The sequence below is a fragment of the Amphiprion ocellaris genome, chromosome 19 (genome assembly GCF_022539595.1).
Source record: "Amphiprion ocellaris isolate individual 3 ecotype Okinawa chromosome 19, ASM2253959v1, whole genome shotgun sequence".
In the NCBI taxonomy this organism is placed as follows: Eukaryota; Metazoa; Chordata; class Actinopteri; family Pomacentridae; genus Amphiprion; species Amphiprion ocellaris.
This window is the reverse complement of record NC_072784.1, coordinates 2,104,890-2,129,810: the sequence shown is the minus strand read 5'-3', so window position 1 is coordinate 2,129,810 and position 24,921 is coordinate 2,104,890. Positions and strand designations below refer to the sequence as shown.

At 38.0% G+C, this 24,921-nt stretch overlaps 1 protein-coding gene across 4 annotated transcripts in view; it reads right to left on the bottom strand.

The window, feature by feature from the left end:
- LOC111563870 (carbonic anhydrase-related protein 10-like) overlaps window positions 1-24,921 on the bottom strand; it is a 202,830-nt gene that overhangs the window by 175,947 nt on the left and 1,962 nt on the right. For 3 of the 4 annotated variants that reach the window (XM_055005116.1, XM_055005117.1, XM_055005118.1), the window contains exon 2: window positions 15,654-15,728. In XM_055005116.1, coding sequence (XP_054861091.1) covers window positions 15,654-15,728 — 75 coding nt within the window. Of the gene's footprint in view, window positions 1-15,653; window positions 15,729-19,697; window positions 19,883-24,921 lie in introns of those variants that run through there. The other variant, XM_055005119.1, reaches the window with a different exon arrangement.

Sequence of the window (24,921 nt, the reverse complement as noted above, 5' to 3'; positions counted from 1 at the left end):
AACATGACTCCACATGATAATAACACTTTAGATGCGATAGCTCCAGTGTTGTGTGCTCTGATGCATTTCTGTCTCATTTCTTTCCACTGGTATAATTTACTACGCACGTCTGTATTTACTCATTTAACTTGTTGTCCTACACATGCAAAAAGAAGCAGCGCTAACTGTAACTCAGACATCTCTGTTGTCACTCGTGTGACTCGGTTCTCGCGGGTCGCAGCTGCCTGTCAACAGTTTTGTGGTAAAATTGAACCGAGTGTGGAGAGAAACGCTGAAGGAACGAATGTCTCTCCCCTTCATAGCTCACAAACACAAATATGAATCAAACACATCAGTGCACTTTCAAAATTGGACAACAACAGAAGAAAAGTGTCTGCCAACACTTAGAGCGATGAGTTCTGTGACTCCAGGGAGACGGATGTAAAGGAGGAGGCGACGAACACGATACGACAGCAGCTGAGGTGTGCTGATAAGTGCTCAGATTCAGAGAGCAGCAACACGGCTAAACAATAATACTTGGCTGCAAATTAAAGCTGTTGACTCAAGTGCCTCAACAGAATGTCTCTGAATGCTGCCTGATACTGATACACCTAAATGTCTGCTATTTTCATTAGTTTGACATGTTTCTATGAACTGACATGAATATCCAGCTACAACTGCAGATGAATTCATTTTAAGGCACCATTTTATTGATGTACTTTGTGTATTTTGTAGCCAATGTAATCAGTAGAGTGTATTGTAATTTATAAACATATCATATCTTTTGAATGGAAAATCTACATCTATGAAAAAACACTATTTAAAGCCATCAATTAAAGGTTGTGCACTAAACCTTGTAAGACCCAAATATAGAAAAAAAGAGCAAAAAATGAATAGATTTAAAAAAAAAAATAAATATATATATATATATATATATATATATATATATATATATATATCCAAATATAGAATAATATAGAATTTTTTTTAAAAAAGACCTGATGCTGTACTTTTCCAACAATGGGTTTTAAAGGGTTAAACTACAGTATTGTTTTCCAGAACAAGTATTGAGATTGCTTAAAAAGAAAAACTGTATCTTTAAATTAGATTCAATTTACTTAAGTATCTGGTATTCTGATTTGTTTGGGGTTTTTTGGTATATTTATATGAACACGGGAATTTTTCTGTGGCATTCTGTTCATCAGATATTGTTTAGATTCCACTAAATCCATCTTTTTTAATGCTGGATTCAGACAGCTGCTAACATTATCGCCACAGTTTACTTACAGTTTAGTTGCAAGCTTTGACTGGTAACTGAGCATTTGGTCTGTTCTGCTCCGACTCTATAATCTGATCACACAAACATATTGCGTAGTTTGAAACCGGCACTCCGGCCCAGATCGTGTTGGAAGCTGCCGACGTAAAACTTGCATTATTCAGGACCACCAACTCTGAATGTACTTCAAGCCAATTAGAATAATGAAACCTACTAACTTCACTTCACAGCATCTTTACTCCAAGTTACAGCTGTAGTCGGTGGTATCAGAGTGTATAGCTGCCTGTGATTTGGTCCTACTGAAGCTCTACCATCGCTGGAGGCTTCCTGCTTTAGCGCCGCTTGCTTATGTCTCCAGAAATTAATTTCAGCTGTTCCTGACGTCAGTGTTTGTCCTCTGGAAGGCTACATAAAAGCTCTGGAGCTGCTGAACAACCAGCACTCTTTCAACGTCTCGTACATGCGTCATCTCGCTTTAGCTGCGATTCAAACTCCAGCTATAGACGCTACTCTCAGTGGAGCGCTGGGTGGGGGTGGGCTCATGCTAAGACCATTTCACACAGAACACTTCACATTTTGCAGTATGTTTTTAGCTCAACGTACTGCTGTGACGCAGCATCAGACAGCTCCTATTGTTGCCCCACTCTTATTAACCCTCGTGTCGTCCTGCGGGTCAAAACTGACCCATTTTAAAGTTTGAAAATGTGGAAAAAATATATATATTTTGACATGAAACTTCTGATGTCCACATTTTCAATATTATTGGGAAATCTTTGAACATTTTTTGGTGGAAAAAAATGTTAAAAATGTTTCTTCAGAACATTCACATAAAAATCAACCAAAATCCAGCGAATTTCGCTGGATTTTGGTAGATTTTTTGTGAATGTCCTGAAAGAAAATATTAGAAGTTTTACTGATATATATGGAATCACTTTAGATATTTTTAGGATTTTTTTTTTGAAGATTTCACTCATTTTTTGAAAATATTTACAAGGAATTTCTTGCCAAATTTGGGGGATTTATTTTTTTTAAATAAAACTTTTAAGGGAAACTTTTAAGGAATTATTGGATTTTTCTTCCTGAAGGTTTTGCAAATTTTCAGAAATTTGGGAATTTTTTTTGCTGAATTTTTGGATTTTTTTCAGACAAGGAAACAATATTTTTTAGTGCCCATAAATGAGGACAACAGGAGGGTTAAATAGCATTAACCCTCCTGTTGTCCTCATTTATGGGCACCAAAAAAATTTGTGCCTTGTCTGAAAAAAATCCAAAAACTCATCAAAAATTTGCACAATGTTCAGTAAGAAAATTCCAAAAATTCCTTAAAAGTTACCCTTAAATTTTTTTTTTTAAATCCCCAAATATTTTCAAAAAATTAATAAAAATCTTCTTTAAAAAATCCTACAAATATCTAAAGTGATTCCATATCCAGCGAAATTCGCTGGAGTTTGGCTGATTTTTTTTCTGAATGTTCTTAAAGAAACATTTTTTTTAGTATTTCTTTTTTTGCACCAAAAAATGTTCAAAAATTTCCCAAAAATGTTGAAAATGTAGACGTTTTCACTGTGAAATTGTATTTTTTTCCACATTTTCAAACTTTAAAACGGATCAATTTGACCTGCAGGATGACAGGAGGGTTAAATCAGCATTAAGGAGACTTCAGGCTTGACTTAGACTAGAAGTGAGGATTAAACATCCTAATCAACAGTGCTGTGAGGATTTGTTTGGAGAAGAAAAACAGGTCTTGTCAAGTGAAGATAAGATAAGATAAAGTTCTTTATTTCTCCCCACTCCAGGGGAAATTTACATTGTTACAGCAGTTTTATTTACAATATATACAAGGGTGGCAAAATTTTTAACAGAAAAAATAAAAATAAAGTTTAAAAGTGCAAAGATGTGCAGTGCAAGAATGTCTGTGCAAATTTTATGGTTTGGGGTGGTAATGATATAGTCCAGTTTATGTTAACATCAGCCAGTGATGCTGATGTTGTAAAGTCTTATAGCAGAATTCTAACAAGCAGCCTTGACAGAATATGTCATATAAAGATGATATCTTCGGTGCCCTAAGATACCTGAAACCTTCAACGGAACCCAAACTGCAAAATTCTCCTTTCTCTCTCGCCCCCGCTGGAAAATCTGACCTTAATCGCCTTCTTGCTGTAGCTGCTGCAGAGAGCTGAAAGGTAGACCGGCTCAATCCCCTGAGCTCTCCTCCTCATCCCTCCTTTTGCGCCCCCCACCTCCCACCCACCCACTTTCAGGCCAGTAGTGGTCGCACACAGTCAGAAGTAGTGTAGAGATCTATCAGAAGGAAAGGGCAGCTCCCCTGCGCTCTTCGCTTTTCTTTTTTCCCCTATTCTTCATCACCAAACCCACTCATCGCACTTTTTTTCCCCAGCTCTCCTTCCTCCATCCTTTCAGCTCGTCGCTCTCATGGCCAGGCAGCCGCAGAAACACATACAAAGCCGACGTGAGAGAAACCACACGAACACACCGTCTTCGTTTGCTCGCCGTCATGTCGCTACAGCATAATCCAAACGTCGTCCAGATCTCACTACGCCTCATTTGAATTCGCTTCATCTCAATTCTGACTGCAACCAATTAGAAAATGTAATAAAGAAGAGGAGAAGCCAATAAAAACACGGCTCTGGGGTGTCAAAATCATTTAGTTCAGGGGCCACATTCAGCCCAATCTGCATAGGAACCGATAAATAACCATAACTCCTAATCTTTCCTTTGCTTTAGTGCAAAAAAGTACATTCTGAAAATGTTCACATTTAAGGAATTATTTTCTTTTTTAGGAAACATGATGAACAACCTGAAATTTCTTAAGAAAAATAAGTTCAATTTCAGCAAAACTGTGCCTCAGTTTATCATTTCCACATTACAACTTCCAGATCACAGAGTGTCGACAAAGGAACACAACATTTAGTCACAGCTATCTGGAGCTGAATGATGTAGTATTTTTATGATCAAAATGACAAAAGTCAAAAAAAGACAAAAAAGACAAAAAAAGACAAAAAAAACCCCCAACAAAAACAAGACAAAATATTACAAAAATCAGATGCAAAATGACAAAAATGAGACACAAAACGACAAAAACATAAGACAGACACAAAAAAGAGACAAAAAATTAGACAAAAAAGCTACAAAGTGACAACAAAATGACCAAATGACAAAAATTCGACAAAAAAATGACAAATGTGAGAAACAAAAATAAGACAAAGAACACAAGCCAGACAAAAAGAAAACACAAAACAACAAAAACGTGAGACAGACAACAAAAGTCAGGCAAAAAAAGACAAAAAAAACAAAAACAAGACAAAATATTACAAAAATGAGACACAAAATGACAAAAACGAGGCACATGACAAAAAATGTGACAACACAAAACAAAACAAAAAATTCAACAAAAAAATTACAAAGCAACAAAAAAATGGACAAATGACAAAAATAAGACAAAAAAAACACAAGCAAGACAAAAGAGAAAACAGCAAATGAGAAACAAAAAGACAAAAATGTGAGACAAACAACAAAAGTCAGACAAAAAAGCAACAAAAACTAGACAAAATATTACAAAAATGAGACACACAATGACTAAAGAACAATGAACAATCTGGTATTTTACTTTCTGATCAAAACAATTTGTCATGGTCCAGAAATGATTTTAAATTTATAGTTTTACTAATTTATAATCTGCAGTTCATGTCTTCTCTGGAATTTTTACACTTTGAGGGCCAGATTGGACCTCTGGAGGACTGCTTTTAGCCCGCGGGTCGCATGTTGGACACCCCTTGAGGCATGAATACGCTCATACGCCAGACTGAGAAAGAGAACAACTGCAGAGTTGGCAGGAGACACGCCACTCGAGTTAATTTATCTGACATTTGCTTAAGAAAAGATCAATTATTACTTAAAGGTCCTACTTTCGCTGCCACACGAAGCAAGTCGGAGGCAAAAATAGATCTATTTTTTCGCTGCACCCCTCTAAGAGGTCGGTACTTCATGAAGCCAACACACACTTTACTGCCTCTAATGACGCTGGGCAGACAACTTGCGTGTCGGAGCATGGCAGTTTGACAGTTTATTCAGTCTGCTGCGCCGAGCCAAGAAAGCAGAGAAGCTCTAACTTTGAAGGGAATACAGAATCCAGTCTCTCCAGTTTGCAGCAAAAAAGAAAAAAAAAGTTCACATTTGTATCATTTTTTTAGTGCAGTTTGAAATGTTTAAACTGCAAAGCTGTGGAGCAAGACTGAATATTTGAAAGAACCCACAGATGAGAAAGAATAAAAGGATTTGCTGCAGCTGATGTTCTAGTTCAGAGGTTCAGAACTTTAGATGTGGATTTGATTTTTTTTCTTCTTTTGTGGGAGAAATACATCAGTTCAAGGTAGAGAGTAGAGCAGGGGTGTCCAACATGAGGCCCGCGGGCAAAAAGCAGTCCTCCAGAGGGTCCCTCAAAGTGTAAAAATTCCAGAGAAGACATTAACTGCAGATTGTAAATTAGTAAAACTATAAATTTAAAATCATTTCTAGACCATGACAAGTTGTTGTGATCATAAAGCAAACTATTATTCATTATTCAGTCATTTTGTATCTCATTGTTGTAATATTTTGTTTAGTTTTTGTTGTTTTTTGTCAGATTTTTGTCGTTTGTCTCATCTTTTGTCGTTTTGTTTCTTGTTTTTGTAATATTTAAGACAAAGACTTAAATATAAGACACAAAATGACAAAAACAAGACAAAAAACGACAAAAACAAGACAGAAAACTACAAAAACAAGACAGAAAACGAAAAAAACTCATCACCAGGTTATGCTAACATGTTGTGGGACACGTTCCATGCATAATTATTATTTACAATATTATGTTGATTAAAAAAATTTTCCCGCAATTACAAGAGACATCAATGAAAAAAATATACCAAAAAAAGGAGATCTGAATTTCATTTTAACTGTTTTCTCTGTGATTCAGATTGTTCATCAGGGGGTGGGACAAGAGAAACTGGCATTTTAGGGGAAACTCCAAACTTATTTGGTATTTTGAAAACATTTTCAAACATTCTTTTGTCCTAGTATTTTTAGATTTGTTCTCAGGACAAGAACATTTACACAACTACTGCATGGTTTAGGATTTTGTCCATGGATTATTTGAAATTTGATGGGTGGGACGTAAAATGTCCTCTGGTTCTGGAATGACCCTTATACCAAAACACTGGCTAACAAGATGACTCCCAGTCTGCAGACGTTTGGCAGATAGAAGAATATTCCAGCATGATGATAATCCAAAACACACTGCCAAAATCATACAAGAGTTCCAAAAGAAAGAAAGTGAAACTATGAGCTGGCCAGGTCATGATAACTTGCATTCAGTAGAACAGCTTTGGGGTGTTTTAAAAAGAAAGCAGAGCAACAGAACCCCTCCAGCAAAGAGAAGCTGAAAAACAATAGTCTCTGAAGAATGGCAGCTCTGCTCTCCAGAACCGTGGTATCTTCCATACCGAGGACGATTGAATCTGTCATTAAACACAAAGCTGGACAAATAAAAAAAAAATTAAAGTTTTGAAAGTTAGTAGTGGATGTTTTACTGACTTGTGCTGCAGCGAGTTCCTGTGGGGCCGAAACTTTAACCCTCCTGTTGTCCTCATTTACAGGCACCAAAAAATATAGTTCAACCAAAACCCAGCAAATTTCGCTGGATTTTGGTTGATTTTTTTGTGAATGTTCTTAAGAAACATTTTTAACATTTTTTTCCATCAAAAAATGTCAAAGATTTCCCAAAAATGTTGAAAATGTGGACATCAGAAGTTTCACTGTGAATTTTTTTTTTCCCCCCCACATTTTCAAACTTTAAAACGAGTCGGGTGCCCGTATAGCTCAACGCGTTAAGCGGGTGACCCATGTACAGGCAGATGCAGCGGCCCGGGTTCGCTTCCCGCTCGCGGCCCTTTGCTGCATGTCTTCCCCTGACTCTTCTCCCCTGTTTCCTGTCTCTCTCTCACTGCACCTTTCAAATAAAAGCTGAAAAAAAAAAAAAAAAACATTTAAAAAAAAATAAATAAATAAATTTTTTTAAAAAAAACCAAAAAACTTTAAAACGAGTCAATTTGACTGGCAGGACGACACGAGGGTTAAAGGGTTGCACTAATCAAGAATCGTGCATGAATACTGTGTGTAATGAGAATTATGACTTGGCACAGTCTGCTGTTATCAACCAAAAGGAAAAAATGAAATGAAATAAAAAAGACACTGTCCACCTAGTGGACCCAAGAGCTGCTGGACTAAATTAGCATTTATGACACCCTGGGTAAACATCCTGGGGAATCGCCTGCTAACACATCAGCTATAACATTAATATGGTGATAAACTGTCAGAAAAACATTAGTGCAGTTTGAATTTTAGACTCTCTAATTACTTTAGCTGCATCTCCGCTGCTACCAATCGCATCACATTAGCAGCTGCATCATTAATTTAAGGAAAATAATCTGCTTTTGTAGTACTAACAGTTTAACCCTGTAAAACCCACTGTTGCGAAAATACAACAGTTTTATTATTTTATTATTATTTATATATGAATGTATTTATGTATATCTTTGTTTTTTGGGGTTATATACAATAGATATAAAATGAGTAAAATTTAAAACAAAATGAAATTTTTACATATATATATTTATATATACACACATACATATATACACACACATATATATACATACACAAGAAAAAATTTGCAAAAGAATAAAATAAAACAAAAAATAAATTGTACATACATACAGAATTTGTTTTATATATAGTGTATTTTTTTAGTTTTAGAAATACAAATTTAAATATATAAAAATTGTTATTGTTTTCATTTTTTTTTACTCATTTTTTTCTATTTTTTCTATATTTGGGTCTTACAGGATTAATAATGCGTTGTTTTGCTGCCTCTGTGATGAATCTGCTCAGTTCTTTTTCTCACTATTTGTATCCTCTCCAGTTGTTTAAGACCCAAATATTGAGTCTGGTTTAGTTTCAATTTTAGTTCTGTAAGATTAAAGGACAGACAATGACAGTTTTTTTTTTGTCACTGTGACATTCTAAGTTAGCATGACCGACCACATTTTTCTCCCCATGTCCAGGTAAATGCTCAGAGAGGAAGCCGGCTCATCAGCCATCTCTCACCACGGCACAGATTTCCTCAGAGGCTCCGAATGGGCCTCGAGTTGCAAGCAAATTCAAATGAATGATAGCAACATCTCTGGGTCGCTGAGGCTGGAAGGAAGAGCGAGCTGCAGGGAAGAGAGCCGGAGAAGAGAAATGAGAGGGATAACAAAGAGAGCGAGAAGGATGGGGGACCGGGGATAGATGAGGAGATGCTGGAGGAGACGAGAGAGAGAGAAAAGAAAGGCGAAGGAAAAGTGGACCAGCCACAAACATGGAGGAGAAGAGCTGAAAGGGCAGAGGAGATGGGAGGGAATAAAAGCGAGGGGAGGGGGAAGATGAAAGGAGACAGGGAGACAAGCAGACACAGATGTGATCAAATATACATAAGAAGTGTACAACTAAAGGATGAACCTGACGGCCCTTACACTCTGATGCAGAGAGAGACGGAGAGACAGGAAGAGGAATGACAGCGGGACAGGAAAGGCGAGTTGACACAGGCCAGAGTAAATGTATGGAAGTCCTACGGGCTAAATAATGAATGCAGAAAATACATGGTGCACTGACTGCTGAATGTGTTCCTGTTAAAGTTTTAAAATGCAGATTGTAGCATCTTTTATTTCAAATTAAAGTCTGTTTTTGTTTTCACACCATTCCAAAACATGTAATCCTGTGTTCAACTGACTTGTTACTTGACAAGTGAACTGCATTAAAGACATGAAAATAACAGTTTTTCCAGATGTTTTGTCTTAGTTTGAATAAAATATGCATGATGGAGACACGATGGTGTCTTTAATGCATGTTACATGAAGTCACTCTGATTTCTTTCAAGGCTAGCCATATAGCATTAACCTAAGCACATTTTAAAGACTCCCTGCAGTGAAATCCAGGTTTTGTGTACCTATGTTGTTGTTTTTTATGAGCTAGAAGACACGTCATGACCTAAAGACGCTGTCAGCTCTATGGCAGAGCTTTGCCACTTCATCTAACCACAAACTGTTTCCACGCTGCATATTTTGCTCTTATATTTTGGTTGTACAGTTGCATGCAAAATGATTCAACCCCCATGACATTTTTGACATTCTGGCTAAATGTGATGCTGAATCATGCTTCCAACAGTGTCTCTGGGAACATTCAAGAGCTTGGATATCTTCTTGTACTCATTTCCTATCTCCTCTGTAAACTTCAGGGACGTCTCTCTGGTCTGAACCATGGTGCTGCTAGAGGAGAACGTGTCCCTATTTTATAGACATGAGTATTACTCCATGTTCAGCATGTGTCACCGTTGGATTCACCTCCAAATGTAGACATACAGGTGGACGACATTTGAGTTGTACTGCAGTTATCTGTATTTACCCAGCACTGTTTATAGGGGGTTCAATAATTTTGCAACCTGCTTTTTGTAAAAAAAAGTTGAAATTCTGGATAGATTATGAATTAAATCTTGACTTTTGCTTTGGTATTATATTTCAATAAAGTAACTGTTCACCTCTGATATGATTGTCACCTGCAGCTGTAATGTTGCTCATTTTGCCAGAATGTCAGATATGCCAGGAGGATTGGATAGTTTTGCATGCAGCTGCATATATTTTTAGTGTGTGTTAATATTGCCTTACATAGTTTATTTATAATGCTGCTATGTGGAGAGTGCTAAACTGATTTTCCATTGTTTTTGGAACAGTGACAATAAAGATCTATTCTTTGAAAGGTTGTGTTTTAATGACAGTTGTAAAACAGATTTAGACTTTTTATTTTCTTTCATAGCACACCAAAGGAGCTTTCTCTATCATTATTTTTCTTCACAATCAGTTTCTGCTTCTAACATGCATGTCTGACTTCCCATTGTGCAGCATACAGTAGTTTTACAGTGTTTGAGCAGAGTCAGTGGTGAGCTGGTGTGCTCAGGCTGCAGTAAATGGGGAGAGGTGGGTGGAGATAGTAGTGAGGACTTCATTAATCTACTGTAAAATTACATCAAAGACATTTCAAGAAAGGAATGGATTATATTCATTGAAAAAAAATCTAAATATGTTATTGTGATGCACAGAGGTGAGTTTTTGGGGTTCAATCAATAACAAAAGATTGACTTACACAAACTAACATATTGTCTGTGCCGACTCGAGTCGTTTCAGCTGCCAGTTCTTCTTGTTTAAAGACAAACTTTGGGGTTTTTTTTCTATTTGAAAAGAGTAATAACTCCAAAATCAAGACAAACTTTACACAACTGGATACATTCAGAGCAATGGATGTTTGGGTGGATGTTTGGGTGGATGGATGGATAGATGGATGGATGGATGGATGGATGGATGGATGGATGGATGGATGGATGGATGGATGGATGGATGGATGGATGGACAGATAGATGACAGATGGACGGATGGATGATGATAGATAGATAGATAGATCGATAGATCGATAGATCGATAGATAGATAGATCAATGGATGGATGGTAGATGGATGGTAGATGGATGGATGGTAGATGGATGGATGGTAGATGGAGGGATGGTAGATGGAGGGATGGTAGGTAGATGGATGGATGATTGATGGATGGATAGATACTTTATTAATCCGGAGGGAAATTCAAAAGACCCACAACCTAAAAAAAGATGGTAAATGAACAAATGTAAATCAAATGAGTGAATTAGTTTATCCAACATGTCGTTGTAATTATGCTGAGAGAGATCTGCCAGTTTAAACAACTGCCTCGGCGCTTCAATAAACGAACAAATCTAAACCAAGCAAACTAAGACGGGGGTTTACAGAGCATGAAAATTTCATCAGAACAACATTTAGTGGTGTTTGAAGGATGAACTGTGATTTTACATTGATATACTGACATTTAAGAAACAAGTTGTTCCACAGTGTAATAATCTGACTTCTTTTTGACTCAATAAACTGTGTTTTTCATTTACCCAGGAGGAGACTTTTGCATGCAACCGTAGGACTTCCAGATCAAGTATCTGAGTATCAAATCTGTAGATTCATATTCAGTCTCTATTGGCAAACAGTTTGTTATTTTAAGTATCACGCAGGTGCAGACAATAGTGGCTCTAAACCTGACAGGTTAGGTGTTTCTTGCTCAGTAGGTCCTGGTGGAGGAACGTGTGAAATGAAGCCGAGCACCAGAGATGCTTGTTGCCATCTCGGCCTGCCAAAGACTCTGCATTGTTCCACGGCATCTGTGGTGCATACTGTATCTCGTGTTATATTTAGTTTTATATCTGTCTGTGCCAAAGTAATAGCTCATGAGCGAACCACAGTAGCACTGCCAGGGTCCTTCCTCCCTCCCACCTCTGTTCTCCTCTATCATTGTGAGCACCTCGCTGTTTACGACGAAGCAGCAGCGTGGAAGTTGCATCATGTGTGCTTCCCGTAAAAACTCTGGTGGGCCATCTCACAGCAATCTCACTCAAGAGGGAATAGCCATTTCTGTTTCTGCACAGAGGCTGGCAGACAACCATCTCTCCCTGCTTTCCTTTTGAAAAACACCTACAGTTTTGTTCCTCTTATCTCAGCCAATCACCCGTGAGCCTCACGCGGCTGCAGAGGTGATCACAGCAAATGTGAGCACAAAATGACGCTCATTAGTGACCCGGGACTGGAAAACAAGTGTAGTTGCTCTTGTTTGCTGACTTGTAGTCCCAGCTTCATTCTGCAGCTTTAAGCAGACGCTGCTCTCATACCAGCCAGGAGGACTGAGCAGTATGAGAGCAGACTGGGGGTAAAAGATAGTAGTCAAAGGCTGCTACGCTCACTGATGTGATGAGTCTACTGACGGTCTGAAATTTCCCAGAAGGCCTTTGCCATAAAACATACACACTTTATCAATTTGGAACATTTCAGCCTCGTTCTAAAACAGGAAGCGCAGCATTTAAATGGTGTGACTCTTGCACGTCCAACTCCGAATTAAACTGATTTCAAAGTAATTATGAAATTATCTCGGCTCCTCGGTACATATGCAGAGCCGGAGAGAGAGGGAGATCAGTCGCAGTGTCTCTGCAACTCCATTACCTGGGCTGAATTTAATTAATTGCATGTGAAAGAGGGAGTGTAGAGGTGAATTGATGTGTCCCGCATCTACATCATCTCCAAACTCATTTAATAAAGCGGCCTGCAAAACTCAGGCTCAGTGACAGAAGCGTTTCTCTTCAGCGGTTACACACAGCTTCTACGCAGGGAGGGGAGAGAATTCTCATTGTGTAATTGTGACAGGACAGTAAAAATGACAGCTGAGGGAGACGCATGAGGCAGAGATACTGCATGAGGTGGAAACACATTAAAGTGATTGTGCCATGAACTGTATTTCACAGTTTGCCGTAGAAACCGTCGCATTTGTAACGTGCGAGGGATTGATCTGACTGAGAACTGTTCTGTGCAGAAGCCACCTTTTGATCAGAAGGTAGTTCTAAAACACATCCTGCTGATGTATATCTAAATCTTGGTCAGGGTGCAGTTATCCAGTGAGGACCCTTACTGCTGTCCTACCTGCCTTGTATCTACTCTCAGATGTCCAGTGGTCCCTCACCTGTTCACGGTCTCATATCACAGATTTTTCGCTATATCACGGGATTTCATGGTACATAGGTATTTTAAAATACTTACTATTGTAACAGTCTGTTGAAGAACAATATTTGAGAAAAGATATCTGCCTTTTATGCACTGTGCAACTTGCAGATGCTTTTATTTTGACACACACAGAGAGCATCAGGAAGTGATCAAACACACTGTCCTGACAACATAACACTGAACCAAACCAACCAGGCTGATTAAACCACAATAACACAATAAAACACAAACACTACTAAAACTGGAACACTAACATAAACCACAATAATGACCTCTAAATCCCCAACACCCATGATGCATTGCAGCACAACAGTTCAGTCATAGTGACCGCCTCTGCGATTGCTACATTACTGTAATTATTTTTATGGTAAAATAAGCATTTTCTAGCCAAAAAAATATAAAACTAATTCAAACATATTAAAAGAATATCTAATCTAAATAAAATGCATAGCATACAGTGCTGGACCCTGATTGGCTTAGAAATCGTAGCATTAGTCTCCATTTCACATGGACGTCTGGTCGCTGCATAGTGTTGCTCTGCGGTGTGTGGTGAGGGTTATAAAGCGTTAAAATATATATAAATAATAAAACAAATATGGTCACTTCTTTGCTGATTTTCGTCTGGAGCGTAACCCCTGCGATAAACGAGGGACCGCTGTACGTCACGTTGGATGAAAGAGTCTGCTAAATTGTAATGTAAATTGTAAATAATGTCAGTATTAGTGATTAATAAATAATTCACTGGAGAAAAGGAACACGCCATTTATAGGAGCAACTTTGGGGCAGTCGTGGTGCAACTGTTAAGTTTCTGGACTACTGATCAGAAGGTCAGAACTGCCCTTAAACCCTTCCTTCTTCAGGCACTGTACCATGGCTGACCCTGCGCTCTGATGTAAAACATTTCACAGTGCTGTAAAAATGTATTTGTGACAAACAAAATTTGTGACAAATTTGTGACATTCTTCTACATTATTCTATTCTTCACAATAAGCATCATGCTGTTCATGATGAGACCATAAACCCACCAGGAAAATGTTTATTGAGGTAAGAAATCAACTCAGAAGGTTTCTCATTTTGCCAGAGTTTTATACAATCTTGCAACCAGAAGAGTCGCCCCCTGCTGGCTATTAAAGAGAATGCAGGATTAAGGTGCTTCACTTTCCAGACCCACAGGCTACATCTATCTATTATTTACAGTCTATGGTTGGTGTGTTATGCGTGAAACTCAGAAAGCTCACAGGAGAGGTGATATTAAGATCCTTTATACTTGGATTAAAAAGATCTGAGTCAATTGTCTTTGCAGAGAGAAATAACTGAGTTTTTATGTGTACATAAGTTGTTGTAATGTTGGCAAGCGTCAGTGTCTCATTCCTCTTCTAATGTCCTCCCTCTCTGGCTCCGTCTACCAATTAGAATCAGCCTACTATGTCTTGTTGACTGCTGATCAACATGATCAGTGGCTGTGAGGAAAAGCACTCAGACTACTTTAACTCGACTGTCGCAATTTGCTCCAACCAAATGCACTTCTTCTGAGAGTCGGTCTAATCTAACGCTCAGACATGAGGCACGCATACTCTCATTTACTGGGGCTTACTCTCTGAGAGGATACTGTTAACTCTCATGTCCATCAAATTGATATCGGTCGACCTGCTTAAAAGAGACCTCTTTTTAACTCCTGAATTTGCATAACAATCATCAGAGATTCAACTTTTCCTAATCCAGTGAGACTTATCTGAACATCCGCAAACACCGCAAATGAGCAACCGCTAATTCTGCACACTTAAAATGCTGCCGCTTCTGATTTAGTCTAAGATGAGGGTCTACATGGCAACAACACATCAGCAAGGTACACAAAGCAATTTGCCGAGCTGCAATTTAAATTCAGTACAGCAGAGGTGTCAAACATGAGGCCCGAGGGCCAAAAGCAGCCCTCCAGAGGGTCCAATCCGGCCCTCAAAGTGCAAAAATTACAGAGAAGACATGAACTCCATATTGGAAATTAGTAAAACTATAAATTTAAGATAATGACCATGACAAGTTGTTTTGATCCGAAAGTAAAATACTAGATTGTTCATTGTTTTTTTTTTTGTCATTTTGTGTCTCATTTTTGTAATATTTTGTCTTGTTTTGTTGTTTTTTGTCTTTGTCTTGGTCTGATTTTTGTTGCTTTGATCAAAAAGTAAAATACTATGTCATTCAGTTCCAGATGACTAAATGTTTTGTTCCTTTGTCGACACTCTGTGATCTGGAAGTTGTAATGTGGAAATGATAAACTGAGGATGAATGTTGCTGAAATTGAACTTATTTTTCTTAAGAAATTTCAGGTTGTTCATGATGTTTTGTAAAAAGATAATTCCTCAAATGTGAACATTTTCAGAATGTACTTTTTTGCACTAAAACAAAGGAAATATTTGGAGTTGTGGTTATTTATTGGTCTTTGTGCTCTGATTTTTCTGGTCTGGAACACTTCAGATCAAACTGGGCTGAATTTGGCCCCTGAACTAGGATCAGTTTGACATCCCTGCTGTACGACTTCATTTGAACAATGAAACACTCATTCTCACAGACCCAGATTGCATGAATTAATAGAATAAAAACAAAAAACCTTCCTCTTTAATTGGTTGGCCTCCTAAGCATTTCCATACATTTGAACATCTGTTAGTGTGTGTGAGCAGATTGATGATCTATTACCTGGAACAAAGCTTCCCTGGACAACGTCCTTATAAGCCCACCAACCCGCATCAAGCTTGGATGTAATAGGCTGACCTACAGGAGAAAGAAAGGAAAAGAGAGAAAAAAAGAGTTTTAATAAGTGAATGTGTCCTTTTTTCTATTTATATGTTCCTTGGCAGAGTAGTCTCTTTCACCGTGAAGTTCCCATCTAAGCGAAGAGGAAGAACACGAAGACAATGATAAAAGGAGAATGTAATGAGGTGATGTGCATAGCAGACGGCTCCAAACTGTTCCTGTCAATGAAGTTAGTGAAGGAGATTTTTATTTCACACAAATCAAAGCTGGATTCTCACAAGGTACGTTGTAAAGAAAGCGAGGGCGTAGTCAGGAGTGTCTCACAGTAAAGCCAAATTAAAGCCATCGTGTGATTTCGTCAAATTAATGTTTATCTCAAACAGAATTAAATGTAGAACATGTTGGATTTGCCAGTGGGAGTTTTCGTCCCAGCGCTGCTTAACTGCAACAGAAACATATGGCTTATTAAGGAAACAAAACTGCAATCCAATTATGTTTTTATTCCGCCAAGAAACGAGGCAGAGTTATGTGACGATCGGCGTCCGTTTGTCTGTCCGTCTGTGTGCAACGTTACTCAAAAACGGACCAACGGATTTGGATGAAATTTTCATTAAAGGTCAGAAATGACTCAAGGACTAAGTGGTTAGATTTTGGCAGTGATGCTGCTTATAGTCTGGATCCATGGATTTGTTAAAGATTTCTGTATCGTTGCCAGATAGCGGCACGGCGTCACTGTAACCATCACAACAAGTGAACACTACGTCAGCTGATTGTGATCCTACTACAATCTACCACTGAGGACCATGAATGTTTATAAAACTGCAACTGTGAATAATACCTACTTTTTAAAGAAAATTTTAATAGTTTGAAGACATTTTAAAATCATTTTGGATCCATTTCTAGTAATTTTTTTAACCCTTCTCAGCCGTCCTAGATGTTTAATGCATTTTGGACAGGGTTTTGAACTGTTCAGGAGGATTTTTTGAGCAACTTCTGGACAAATCTGAGTCATTTCACACATATTTCAGGTCATTTTTGACAACATTTAGAGAACACACTAATTTTATGAGGTCAAATTTGAGTAATTTTGGATGTGTTTTTATTGTTTTTAGTCATTTTTGGAACCCTTCTAAGTCATCCTAGATGTTTAACTCATTTTGGACAGATTGTGAAGTCGTATCAGACTAATATCTACCTGTGACTAAGGAGGGAAACACCACATGAGCAAAACTGGAATTTTGCAGCAACACGACTAAATCTTGATGTTTCACATACATAGATAACAGAAGCTGTTGTATCATATTAGCTTAAAAGCTGCCTATTATCAAACACCTCATGGCATTTTTAGAGAAGGATTATTCTAAATATTTATATATACAATTGAGTGAAATTGAAATTGAAAGTTATTAATAAAGATAATGACCAAAAAAGGCTTTAAAAAGACACAAAAAACACAGAAAAATGCAAAATGACTCAATGAGAAACATAATTGTCATATGAAGATACAGAATGACCGCAGAGACATAAAATAACTGGTCATTCTGCAACAAAAAGTTGCAAAATGACCAGAGAGACACATAAAATGACCACAAAACACATAATATTACCACAAATCAACTGAAAACAGCTACAACTATGCACAAAATGACCACAAAAAAGGCCTAAAATGCCCACAAAACAGTCTGAAAATGACCAAAAAAAGAAACAAAATGAGCACAGGCACACAAAACCACAAAAAAGACAAAACATGACCACAAAAGGGCACAAAATGACTCAGTGAGACAGATAATTATCATATAAAGACACAAAGTGACAAGAGGGCCACAAAATAACTACAAAAAACTGCAAAACGACCATAAAACACCTCTCGAAAATAGCACATCCGCCCAGAATCTTTTCCAGGATATAGTCACGGCCAGCATTGTTATGCAAGTTGCCTAATCATTACAAATTACCTGCCTCTGTATGGCACAAGGTTACCTAAATGAAGTCATTAGCTGTGCTCTGATTCACACCTTTGCTTACTCATTCACTTCTCTCGATACACTCTGTAGTGTCCTTACTAGTGGATTAAGATTTCACACTGCATTGTGGGATTATTCAAGGAAAGCATAGAGTGTACCACATTATCATACACTTGATATAATTCAATTCAGAATCTCTAATTAATCTTAGCTTGGCATACGACCGGCTGTTCAGGAATCACACAGATTGTCGCGTCATTAAATAAACAACAGCAGCGTCCAAACTTTCCTACTTTACTTGAGCTAAGCCTGATTGGTTGTGATGCAATTAGGGCGCTCTACATTTGCACTTTACATTTTGGAGGCGTGACTTATTTTGTAAACAGAAGACAGCGTGGCCAACGGAGCAACAAGCCCAACAGCATCCTGGGAAAAAAAGGGTTGTAATGAACTCTTCTTATCAGAGACCGTGTAGACTGTCAATGTGGATAACTACTGTTTCTGCTAGCTGAAGTTAAAATGGAAGTGTTGGCTTCTGTGTAAACCAGGGGTGTCCAACATGAGGCTCGCGGGCCAAAACCGGTCCTCCAGAGGGTCCAATCCAGCCCTCAAAGTGTAAAAATTACACAGAAGACCTTAACTGCAAATTGCACAAAATGACCACAAAATAGTCTGAAAAGAAACAAAAAAGAAACAAAATGAGCACAAAGACACACTAAGCCACCACAAAAAGACACAACATGACCACAAAATGACAAAAAAATGACACAAAATGACCACAGAAAAACACAAAACAAGTCAGTGAGACAGAAAACTATCACATAAAGACACAAAATGACAAGAGACACACAAAATAACTACAAAAAAATGTCCACAAAAACACCTAAAATCGCCAGAAACAGACTGAAAACAGCCAAAAAAATGCACAAAATGACCACAAAAAGAACTAAAATGTTCACAAAACGGATTGAAAAAGACCAAAAAAGAACCAAAATTAGCAGGTCATGTGATCTGGAATTAACACACTTTCCTGAGAGGTGTTTTTGTAATGGATAACATAGTGGAAAGTGATTTAATTTGTTATTTTCCATATAAAATTGATATATTTCCAAAAAATAAATATCTATCATGATTATCTCAACTTAATAAAAAGATCACAATCCAAACTATTTCTGAATCAGCTCATTTTATTATTGTTTAGCTCATTAGAAGGTGGTTGGTATTAAATTCAGACGGTTATTTAGTTGACATTTTAGTGATATCTAGTCATTTTTTAGTAATAAGTGATTATTTCCATAATAAATAATTATGGAATTTGTAAATACATGATCAGAATGTTTTATACTTTTAATAAAAATGTATGAAATATATATCCCATGGACTTCAAAAGTCCCTCAACTATATATTGACCCATATACACAGTTTAGTATGTAATAAATCGCAGGCTGAATTGGGATTCAGTTAGTATATCACGATTGTACCCCTAAAAGACTGTCAGGTGAAAGTTTCAACTACAAGCCTAACTTTAAAATACTTGTTGCTTTGCTTTTGCTGCTTAATGATACTAACAGTTTATTTAAACAAACCCAAAGTCTCCTCCACACACATCAGCATCTGTAATTAACACATTTCAAAATGGGTTTGAGACATTTAAGGTTAAACACGCAGCTAGCATACAGTCTTTGCTAACCATCCTCAGCTAGCATAACATCAGGACTAGGTACTGCATGTAGTAAATATGCTACCTGTGGCTAACATTAAAATGACAGCTACTAGCATGTAAACAAGCTAACTTTCGCTAACTCCGTGCCAAAACTCCGTGTCTGTCACCTAAAAACACAGATACAAAACTGATACCACCATGAAACTCGCAGTTAGAAAGTACGTTATCCATAGCTGAATAAAGAAAAGGCACTACTGTAAGTAAATGCAGATAAACAGAAAAATCTACCAAATGAATCCATTAAAGCTAGCATCACAAACAGCAACTCTCGCACTAACTCTTCATTGTTGTCAGAAGTACCGTGAAGTCTGCTGAGGTTGAAAGTCTCTGTCAGGCCAAGGTTGAAGTGGAAGCGCTTCTCCTGAAACACGGTCAGTAAACAACATGAAGACAGTCCAAACGGAGGCAGGGAAAGACAGCAGGAGCAAACAGAAAACTCTGACAGCAGCTGCTGCTCTGTGGGGCGAACTGAGGCAACAAGGGGCAGGTGTTCACGGAGGGCGGGGTCAGCTGACAGGAAGAGGACAGGAACCTGCGAGGACACCTGGTGGGCAGACGGGGAAGCACAAGGCCTCAGGGTGCAGGGGAAGGAGGGACAGTTAGACTGAATAGAGCAGGGATGTCCAACTCTTTCTAGTTCAGGGGAAACAATCAGTCCAGTTTGACCTCCAGAGACCAGTAAAATCACAGCATAATAACCTATAAATAACCACAACTCCTAATTTTTTATTTGTTTTAGAGCAAAAAAGTCCATTCTGAAAATGTTCACATTGAAGGAATCATGAACAACTGGTAATTTCTGAAGAAAAATAAATTCAATTTCAACAACATTCAGCCTCAGTTTATCATTTACACATTACAACTTCCAGATCACAGTGTCGACAAAGGAACACAACATTTAGTTACAGCTACCTGGAGCTGTATGATATAGAATTTTACTTTATGATCAATACGACAGAAGTCAGACAAAAAAAAAAAAAAAAACCCAACACAAAATACTACAAAAATGACACAAAACAACAAAAAATATGACGACATGAAACAAAACAAAAAAGAGAAAAAAAATTGGACAAAAAAGTTACAAAGTGACAAAAAAATGAGACAAATGACAAAAAAACAACAAAAAAGCGAGAAACAAAACGTCAAAAATCAAAAATACAAACAACACTAGCACAGTTTTTTACAATCTGCAGTTATTGTCTTCTCTGGAATTTTTACACTTTGAGGGCCGGATTGGACCCTCTGGAGGACCACTTTTGGCCCGCGGGCCGCATGTTGGACACCCCTGTATTAGAATATGACAAAACTAGCATAAGTTGTTTAATACTAGTGAGAATGGATCAGCTGGTGTTTGTCATGCCTCACATTGTAGCAGCAGCTTGTATCTACCACAGTACAGCAGAATATACACTCTATTACCCCTGTAGTCTGGTTGCAGCCTGTTCCTGGTGCATTTAACGTCACACGGGGCCAAACGGACGCGTGACTGCTCGTGTTATTGTTGAGTTGAATCTCCACTGAAGCAGCTGTGTGCACCAAAAGACCTGCACCAGCCATCAGTCTCACATGGTCCTGGATTAGACATCCCACCTGAACTCCATTGTTTTTTATTTCAGGAGCGTAATCCTCCTGTCTGAAATGTGCACCGCAAAGGGCCGTGTTCTTCTGCTCTTCACTGCACAAAATGCACCTAGGCATGAAATGTGGCTTCATGGTTGGAAAAGTGTAGACTCCATGTCCTCAATAATTCACCGTGATGAAAAGTCGTGTAATGTATGGTGATCGGCAAGAAGAGACACTTATTAAATCACCACCTTTTACCAAAAATGCTAAAAAGAGCGCTACTCAAAAGGTCTTTTTCACCTGGATTTATGACTTTATGTAACTTCCATGATTTTTGTCTATTTTAAATTTTTTGTCTCTTTTTTGTTTTGTTTCATGTCGTTTGTCCATGTTTTTGTCGCTTTGTGTCTTTCTTTCGTAATATTTTGTCTTGTCTGTTGTTTTTTGTCTTTTTTGTCTGACTTTTGTTACTTTGATCATAAAGTAAAATAATAATAATAATAATAATAATAATTGCTTAAATGTGAACATTGTCCGAATGTACTTTTTTGCACTAAAACAAAGGAACCATTAGGTGTTGTGGTTTTTTACAGGTTATTATGCTGTGATTTTACTGCTCACTGGAGATCAGACTGGACTGAATGTGGAACCTGAACTGAGATGAGTTTGTCCTGATATATGATGGCAAACTTTACAGTCCTGTTATGTAACACAGTGTTAGCTGTCATTGCTTTTAACGTCGGTCACTCCCCAGCACACTTGCCCTGTTCCCCATCGTTTCTCCTTGCACCACTAATTAATTTCTCACTGATGGCCACTATTTCGCCTTGTCATCGCCTGTTTCTGCTCTCTGACACCGTGCAGGTTCGTAATTATAATGCTGCGGTCCATCATAGGAGCATTATTCTACATTTTCAGCCTCCCTCGTGTCAAAACTGCTGTAAGGAGCTTTATTTCTTATTGATAACCTCATCTACCTTGACTGCTCTCCCTGTTTTTTCTCAGTAGCGTTTTTTGAAGAGAGAATAATGACTCTGAATGCTTTTTGTGTCTTCTTGGGCCTTTTTTGGTCATTTTGTGTCTCTCTGTGGTAATTTTTGGTCATTATCAGTCTGTTTGTGGTCGTTTTGTCTCTTTTTATGACAATTTTGTGTCTCATTGAGTCATTTTGTGTTTTTCTGTGGTCATTTGTGTATATATATAATACTTTTTTTTTTTAAATGCCATGTTGTGTTTGGTTATAGGCAGCCATGTTGAATTCGGGCCTGAAAAGAGCAAAAATGTCAACTATGATACAAAAAGTCCCACAATTATATATCGACCCACCTGATATTGTATTATTCACGATGAAAATGTTAGGCTATCATCCTGGACAGGTTTCCTCTGAAAACATTTCCATCATCATACTTCAACGGTAGAAAAATAAATTTCAATTAAAAAGACCTTCACTAATGTCAGTCGTCGATATAAATTTTGGATGACTACTATTAGTTGTCACTCCAAACTGGTTTGTTGATGATTTTCCCCCAAAAATAAAAAAACTGCACCAACTTGTAATGAAGTTTTCTGTGTGGATTGGCTCATGTGTGATGCCTGCTGTGATTCCCTGCGGGACGTCTCTGGCCTCCTGAGGAAGCCATTACTTTGCACTTTGTCTCCTGTGTGTTTGTGGCCTGGGGCTGCCGCTAACTGGGCTGTGGCTCCTACAGCTTGGCACCAACCGGACTGGCAGCAGCAGCAGCACAATTAAATCAGAGCTGCCGGGATGTAACAGGTACATACGTGTGGTGGAGTTTGTGTTGCACCATTTCAGAGCCAGGAAGCAGACAAGTTGCAAACACGAAGCAGGAAACAGTCGATGCAAACGGGAAAGAGGAGGCAGTTGACCAGTCTATCACAAGGAGAAGTCAGCTTCCTCTGTTTCTAATGCAGTCAGCCCATTAACCCTCGTCTTGTTCTGCAGGTCAAATTGACCTGGTTTAAAGTTTGAAAATGTGGAAAAAATATACACTTTCACAGTGAAACTTCTGATGTCCACATTTTCAACATTTTTGGGAAATCTTTGAACATTTTTTGGTGGAAGAAAAGAAATTTTAAAAATGTTTCTTAAGAACATTCACAAAAAATCAACCCAAATCCAGTGAAATTCACTGGATTTTGGTTGCTTTTTTGTGAATGTTCTTAAAGAAAATATTAGAAGTTTTACTGATATATATGTAATCACTTTAGATATTTTTTGGATTTTTTTTGGAAAATTTTTACTCATTTTTGAAAATATTTACAAGAATTTTCTTGCCAAATTTGGGGGATTTTTTTAAAATAAAACTTTCAAGGGAAACTTTTAAAGAATTATTGGAATTTTCTTCCTGAAGGTTTTGCAAATTTTCAGAAATTTGGGGAATTTTTTTGCTGAATTTTTGGATTTTTTTCAGACAAGGAGGCTGGATGTGTTCTGTGACGTGGACGAGTTCTGTTGAGTAAAAAATCCTCTTGATGATGTCATCGGGGTTCATGGATGACATCATGGCTACGCATTTTGGCTGTGTGTGATGGAATCGTGACATTGGAGTTGTTCAGAAATTTGAAAGATGTGAACATCCAGCAGACGGGGAGGGCAGGATGAAAAATGCTGTGTAGTTGTATGATGGCAGGGGTGTCCAACATGAGGCCCATGGGCCAAAAGCGGTCCTCCACAGGGTCCAATCCGGCCCTCAAAGTGTAAAAATTACTGAGAAGACATTAATTGCAGATTGTAAATTAGTTAAACTATAAATTTAAAATAATTTGTAGACCTTCATCATAAAGTAAAATATTAAGTTGTTCATTGTTCTTTTGTCTTTTTGTGTCTCATTTTTGTCATATTTTGTCTGGTTTTTGCTGTTTTTTGTCTTTTTTTGCCATTTGTATCATGTTTTTGTCGTTTTGTGTTTTCTTTTTGTCTCGCTTGTGATTTTTGTCTCATTTTTTGGTGTTTTGTTTCATACTGTTGTCATAACAATATTTTTTGGTGCCGGTAAATGAGGACAACAGGAGGGTTAAATAATCCATTATCATCCACAATCATTACCACTCTACTGATCTGCTTGTCTGTAGATTGACAGAGAACACAAACTCCACATTAGGACTCCTTCAACATGAGATACACCTCTGCTGATTGGAGCAGGAGCTGATATTCTGATGTAAAAGCTTCGTTATCTGACTACTAACTGCATCCAGATACTGCATCTAAAGCTTCAGTATTATCACACCAACATCAGCGTGCTTTAATTAGCTGCCCTTTCTTTGGGAAGAGCACTCTTTCCAAAGCCAGGGAGATACTGTACTGATCTGGCACGCTTTAAAGACCAAATGGATGACTTTCTGCCAGTTTGGTTGTCATTTCAAGTTCAGTCAGATGCCTGATTAACTCCCATCCAATCAGCAGTCTGGCTCACGAATGACTGGACATCTGGTGTGTCAGAAAGTTGATGCAAAGCAGAAAAAGTAAAACAGGTTTTCTCCTGGTCAGTGATGTCTTCAGTGGAAGCATTCCTCTGTGGGCAGCAGAGGCTGGATGTGTTCTGTGACGTGGACGAGTTCTGTTGAGTAAAAAATCCTCTTGATGATGTCATCGGGGTTCATGGATGACATCATGGCTACGCATTTTGGCTGTGTGTGATGGAATCGTGACATTGGAGTTGTTCAGAAATGTGAAAGATGTGAACATCCAGCAGACGGGGAGGGCAGGATGAAAAATGCTGTGTAGTTGTATGATGGCAGGGGTGTCCAACATGAGGCCCATGGGCCAAAAGCGGTCCTCCAGAGGGTCCAATCCGGCCCTCAAAGTGTAAAAATTACTGAGAAGACATTAATTGCAGATTGTAAATTAGTTAAACTATAAATTTAAAATAATTTGTAGACCTTCATCATAAAGTAAAATATTAAGTTGTTCATTGTTCTTTTGTCTTTTTGTGTCTCATTT